General features: G+C 45.2%; 1 protein-coding gene across 1 annotated transcript in view; it reads right to left on the bottom strand.

Moving 5' to 3' along the window:
* Positions 1-1,544: 1,544 nt before the first annotated feature.
* Positions 1,545-6,397, bottom strand: part of LOC125288262 (histidine ammonia-lyase-like) — a 13,960-nt gene continuing 9,107 nt past the window's right edge. The window contains exons 10-18 of the mRNA XM_048234471.1: positions 5,261-5,308; positions 4,634-4,781; positions 4,287-4,382; positions 3,654-3,703; positions 3,387-3,467; positions 2,854-2,919; positions 2,215-2,380; positions 1,865-1,999; positions 1,545-1,657 (exon numbers count right to left, since the gene is read on the bottom strand). Of these exons, the coding sequence (XP_048090428.1) occupies positions 1,545-1,657; positions 1,865-1,999; positions 2,215-2,380; positions 2,854-2,919; positions 3,387-3,467; positions 3,654-3,703; positions 4,287-4,382; positions 4,634-4,781; positions 5,261-5,308 (903 nt within the window). The remainder of the gene's footprint in view (positions 1,658-1,864; positions 2,000-2,214; positions 2,381-2,853; positions 2,920-3,386; positions 3,468-3,653; positions 3,704-4,286; positions 4,383-4,633; positions 4,782-5,260; positions 5,309-6,397) is intronic.

The raw sequence follows: 6,397 nt of genomic DNA, 5'->3' as shown, positions 1-6,397 counted from the left end.
TGCAAGGTTGTTGGCACTCTTTGCTCCTTCGGGTTTCCATTGTATTGTTGATTCTGCCTTCCACTCAAATTCTATCATGAACTGATACATGTTTCTCACTCTCAGGTTGGTGTTTTTCATGCGGGGAGAGGCTTTGGAGTTGGGGGGGCCTCCTTGATTCTGAAACCACAGTAAATTTCCTAATATGTCATTTGTGACAGATATAGTCCCTATTGCACGTCTTTCCCACGCGGCAGCTAATCTCGCCGTCTCAGTGGGGGTGCTGTCATAATTGTACATAAAACGTCCGTTCTCAGATTTGTCCTCAGACCAATACCCATCCTTTACATTACTAGCCCAGTCAGGGGTGCTGTATGCCTGATGTGCTGTGGCAAGCGTATGCTCCATCAGCACTTGATAAACCACACACTCCCATCCCCTAACACACCTAGATTGGTCCTCAGAGGGATCTTTTATCAGTATGTAGGGTATGGTTAACTCTGCGTAGCCCGTAGTCAGGGCTGCAAACTGATTGTTCATAAATTCTATGTTGATAGCATCGTGGCTGTCTGTGGCTCTCGCTTCCCCTGTTCTGGCACAACGTTGTACAGCATGGGTGTAATTGTCTCCTGGCCCTATGCTCCCTGTGAGGTGAGTCATCCACTCTGTGGTTGGGACTGTCCGTCTCTTCACCATTTCTTGTAGCTTTCTTGAAAAGTTGGGGTCTCTTGTGCCTATCTTACGGTTTGTGATAGAAACCTCACCAATCATTTCCTGTATGGCCCCCCAAGAGGACGATGTCCAATTTTCGTGGGCTCCTAATTCATCCCAGTCTGATCTGGGCCTCCCTTTCACTCGGAACTTGGGTAGTCTAGGGTGTTCCCAAAACTCAGTTTCGTTCACCTGTTCTGTCAGGCATTCAAAGAGTTCTTTTTTCCCATTTTGCAAACCCTGGCTCTGACCCATTGGTACTTTCCCACCATCTCCTGACGTACTTTTATGTACCACTCCCAATGTCTACCATCGAATGTCTCATGATGGAGGGTCTGTGCTGGGTTCACATTTATGTTGAGTTTTGGTGACAAAGTGTTAAATAGGGTCCAGTTAAAAAAATGCTTCTCCCTTACGTTTATAGGGGTTAAGTCACAGTATTTGTATTGTGTCTTTGTAATTTTTTTCGCTGGTCTACTTTGCTGTTCAGGGGGTGGGTTGGGGCCATATGCCACAGCTCTTTTTAATGAGTGGGCCTTTTCTGGTGTTGGTGTTTCTATCCTTGTCCCAAGGCCTGATGGGAAAACAGATCTCTTTAGTGGCTCTGTTGCTCCTACAGAGTTCAGCTACTCTTTGAGGTTGTGTTCTCTCTTACCTGACCACAGAGCTATGTTCATACAGAGTTACACTTTAAAGTGACCATTTTACTCTTAAAGGTCGTTGTGTTCTCTCTTACCTGACCACAGAGTTACACTTTAAAGTGACCCTTTTACTCTTAAAGGTCCTGTTGTGTTCTCTATTACCTGACCACAGAGTTACACTTTAAAGTGACCATTTTACTGTTGTGTTCTCTCTTACCTGACCACAGAGCGGACCAGCTTGCGCACCTCCTCCAAGGGGGGTGTGGTCTTCAGAGGGAGGCGGAACTCCAAGGCCTGGCAGGCAGCTAACAGCTCAATGGCCAACACTGAGACAGAATGTAGCAGCATTGTCATACACTGGTTGTGATGGTAACAGCTCAATGGCCAACACTGAGACAGAATGTAGCAGCATTGTTATACTGTACATTAGTTGTGATGGTAAATACATGATGAAAATAAACATCACTCAGAAGACTAAAGATTATGGTGACTCTCTCTCTCTCTCTCTCTCTCTCTGTCCAGGGGGGTCTTACCCTGCTCCACGTGCTCCACCACCCTGAGGGCCTTGCGTGCGGCCCACCCCCCCATGGAGACGTGGTCCTCAGTAGCCGCACTGGTGGACAGAGAGTCCACTGAGGCGGGGTGACACAGCCCCTTATTCTCGGACACTGAAACACACACACACACACACACACGGACACGGACACACACACACACACACACACACACACACACACACACACACACACACCAGTATGTCAGTAACACACGCTTCACATATTTACAGGTTGTATTGTATCTTCACATACACACTCACACAAACACACACACACACACACACACAAACACACACAAAGACATACACACACACACACACACACACCTAGAGCTGCGGCGGTACAGTGCGCGATCATGAATCCAGAGTTAAGGCCGCCCTCGTTAACCAGGAATGCAGGCAGCTCACTGAGGGAGGGGTTGCACAGTCTCTCAATGCGGCGCTCACTGATGCAGGCCAACTCATGCACACCTATAGCCAGGTAATCCATGGCCTGCGTGTGTGTGTGTGTGTGTGTGCAGGTGTGTTGAGAGTAAAGGAAGAGAACGGTAAAAATGGTGCTATCTAATTTTGTTTCATTTCTGTGTAATAGTAGATGATAGGCCAAAAGCAACACTTACCCCACTAATGTTCGAATGACTGAATAAAAATCCTGATATCCTGATATTTATTTATCTATTTTTTAGAGATGCACCGATATGGAATTTTAGGGCCGATAACGATAACCGATATTTATTGGTTTGTTGTGGCCGATACCGACATGATAACCGATAATATTACTCTTGAAAAAAAATTCTGTCCAAATCATGGACAGAACTCATAATAGTCCTCAATAGTACAGCAGTCAACATAACAGTAGCCTAGCCCTACAGTATGTGTGGCTCCTTTAAGTGAACCTGACAAGAAACTGACCCTTCATGTTTATGTATGTGACAGGGTAAAGTATGTGCATGTGGATTTGCGTACCTTTGCTGGGTATTCCCCATGGAAGTTTCCTCCAGAAATAGTGATTCCCCTCTCAGCAAACACCAGCTGTAAGAATTATCAGTTTATCAATCATGTCAAATCTATCATTCAGTGATAGGTGTGTGCCTATAGGAAGTATATGCACACTCTAGACATAATTATACATTTTATTAAACAGATATACTGTGTGTGGCTGGAGTATTTGAAGAAACAATATCAGGTGGGGGTATTAAATAATGGATAGATGTAAAGTATTAGGTGTGGGTGGATGCAGTTTTAGATTATGTGTAGATATGACAGCCTCATCTGTAGTAATCATGTGTAGATATGACAGCCTCATCTGTAGTATTTGATAAAGTGTGGCTGTAATGGGAGCACATGGTGTAGTGCAGGCTATAATGGGAGCACATGGTGTACTGCAGGCTGTAATGGGAGCACATGGTGTAGTGCAGGCTGTAATGGGACCACATGGTGTAATGCAGGCTGTAATGGGAGCACATGGGGCACATTGATGAGGACATGAGTGGGCATACCGGGTTGTCTGTAGCACTGTTGAGCTCAGTGGTCAGGATCTTCTTCACGAAGGCAATGGTGTCATTTGCAATCCCATGCACCTGTGAGAGATGTACCGAGACAACAGTAGGGTGAGTGTGTTTTGTGTGTGTGTGTGTGTGTGTGTGTGTTAGAGAGTGAGTGAAGGCAATGGTGTCATTTGCAATCCCATGCACCTGTGAGAGATGTACCGAGAACAGTAGTGTTTTAGAGAATGTGTGTGTGTGTGTGTGTGTGTGTGTCCACACCTGGGGACAGCAACGCAGTGTGTACGCGTCCTGAACACGATCATATGAACCTCCTGCAGACATATTAAACAGATGTTTACATGCACACATACAGTACGCGCCTCTACGATGCAAAAGGCATCCAGAAAGCATTGTGAAGGACCCCACTGACCCTATCAACATATATGTATGTGTACAGTTTATTTCTGTAAGTCCTAATTGCTGTACTGTATTTTATTCCGCAACTACTTGGCTTATACCTTTCTCCCTGGACACGGTGCATGTGGATTTGTCGACTGACAAGGTCATATTTCACAATTTCAAGCGTATGTGTGTGTGTGTGTGTGTGTGTGTACAAGGGAGAAAGAATGTAAGCACTCACCTGTGATCTCAGAAGGGTGAAGGGCATCTGTGTGTGTGTGTGTGTGTGTGTGTGTGTGTGTGTGTGTGTGAGAGAGAGAGAGAGAGAGAGGGAGTGAGAGAGAGAGACACCTGTGATCTCAGAAGGGTGAAGGGCCTGTGTGTGTGTGTGTGTGTGTGTGTGTGTGTGTGTGAGAGAGAGAGAGAGAGACTCACCTGTGATCTCAGAAGGGTGAAGGGCATCTGTGTGTGTGTGTGTGTGTGTGTGTGTGTGTGTAAGAGAGAGAGACTCACCTGTGATCTCAGAAGGGTGAAGGGCGGAGGGCAGTACAGAGCGCATCCGGAAGGCCACCTCCATCTGACCGGGCTGAGGCTTCGCAGCGTGGAGATCTGAGAATGAACAGGGAACATGTTACACACACACACACACACACACACACATGTACATACAGTACACACACACACACACACACACACACACACACACACACATACACACACATACACACACACACACACACACACACACACACACACACACAAACAAATACACATACACATACAAAGAAGACACAACATATAGATGTCACAAATGCAGACAAAAAAGCATATAGACACAAAGACGGCCAATCAGTGCACACCCTTGTCGAAAGCTTTGTTGGTCCCTTTGAGCGACTCCAGGGTGAGGGCAGCCACAATGTCAGCTTGACGTGCGATGGCCTGTGCTCTCTCCAACGCCTCCGAACCCAGAGATGAGATCATCTGAGTCCCGTTGATCAGCGCTATACCCTGAAGGGACAAGACGAGAGAGAGAATGGAGAGGACAAGAGGCAGAGCAAAAAGGCACATCTAAAACATTTCAATACATCTAAAACATTTCAATACATCTAAAACATTTCAACACATCTAAAACATGTCAATACATCTAAAACATTTCAACACATCTAAAACATTTCAATACAGCTGGGTGGGCAATGCAAACTGATGACTCAGTTCAATGCATCAGCTGTCTTGTCCGCTGCAGCTTATAAGCTGCCGTGTTTATACTCCACAAACTGATACTGTGACTACAGTTGCCATCACTACCCTTATAGATTCTAGAAAAGTTCATGAGAATTCTAATGAGAATGATAAAAAAAACAAAAAACATTTCAGTGTATAAGCAGACAGCTGTTCGTCACTATTTCAGTGTATAAGCAGACAGCTGTTCGTCACACCAAGTTTCAGTGTATAAGCAGACAGCTGTTCGTCACACCAAGTTTCGTTACCTCTTTGGGTTTCAGGATGATGGGTGTTAGTCCGTGGCCTAGCAGCACCTGTGTGTGGAGACAACATGTGCAGTCATGTTACCTATGAGTGTGTGTGTCCCACATGTTATATCACAATGTCTTGAGTGTTTCTTTGCAGTAAGAATAGTATTCTGTGTCGTAATCTGTTTTTTTACAGTGTTAACCCTTGTGTTATCCTCAAATCTTACCGACACTCTTTATCCTTGGGGTCAATTTGACCCCAGCTAAATAAACCCTCAGAAAATGATTATAATTCTTATTGTTACCCAGTTTTTTTGTGAGAGGTTCTTAACAAGAGTGTAATAACCACCATCAAAAGCCCTACAAAATAATCCCACCCCCCCACACCCCTTTATGAACCTTGGAACCCTGGCTGGCAATATTGCCCATCCAGTGTCAGCAGCCCAAAGGCTTGCTGTTGCTTCCCCTTTTGACTTATACAGTCCTGCCAAAATAACTTATTGGGGGCCAAGCAGCGAAGCTGCGAGGACCTCATTGTGTTTCTATGTTTTCCTATTATTATTATATGCAATGGGAGTCTATGGCAGCCCATACAACTGTACGGTAAAAAGAAATTTGGCACACTGATTGGGGACGGTCCCATGATTCATGTCACCAAGTTTCATGTCGGCAACTCGAACCCTCTAGCGCCACCAATTTGCCAAAGTTGGACGTGCGTTCATGCACGTAACTTTTGACCTGTTGGTCCGATTTACAAAAGTCAGGTATTGTTGGAATCCTTGGACCAAGCCGAGTTCAACGCATTTTACAACGTCATTTTCCGCCATGATGGATTTTCCGCCATTTTGGATTTCATCAAAAACACTTAAAATGTATCAGGGGTCACATACTTTCTCTGATTCCCACCAAATTTGACACAGATCATCTTCAGACTAAGCCTCACAAAAGTTATCACTTTTTGTCTTCGGAAGTATTACCGTTCGCCCGTAAAAGCCAATCAAAATTTGCGGTGAAGCCGCCAAACAGGAAGTGAGCTCATATCTCAGCAACCCTTGCATGTATCAAAACCAAACTTGGTACATTGACTCATGACCCCATCAGGAGGACCCTCAAGAAATTTGGTGACCTTTGACCTCTAGGGGGCGCTGTAATTCA

Source organism: Alosa alosa, chromosome 23 (assembly GCF_017589495.1).
Source record: "Alosa alosa isolate M-15738 ecotype Scorff River chromosome 23, AALO_Geno_1.1, whole genome shotgun sequence".
NCBI classification, from domain to species: Eukaryota; Metazoa; Chordata; class Actinopteri; order Clupeiformes; family Clupeidae; genus Alosa; species Alosa alosa.
Note: the sequence above shows the minus strand (reverse complement) of the source record. Positions and strands in the feature narration are given on the sequence as shown.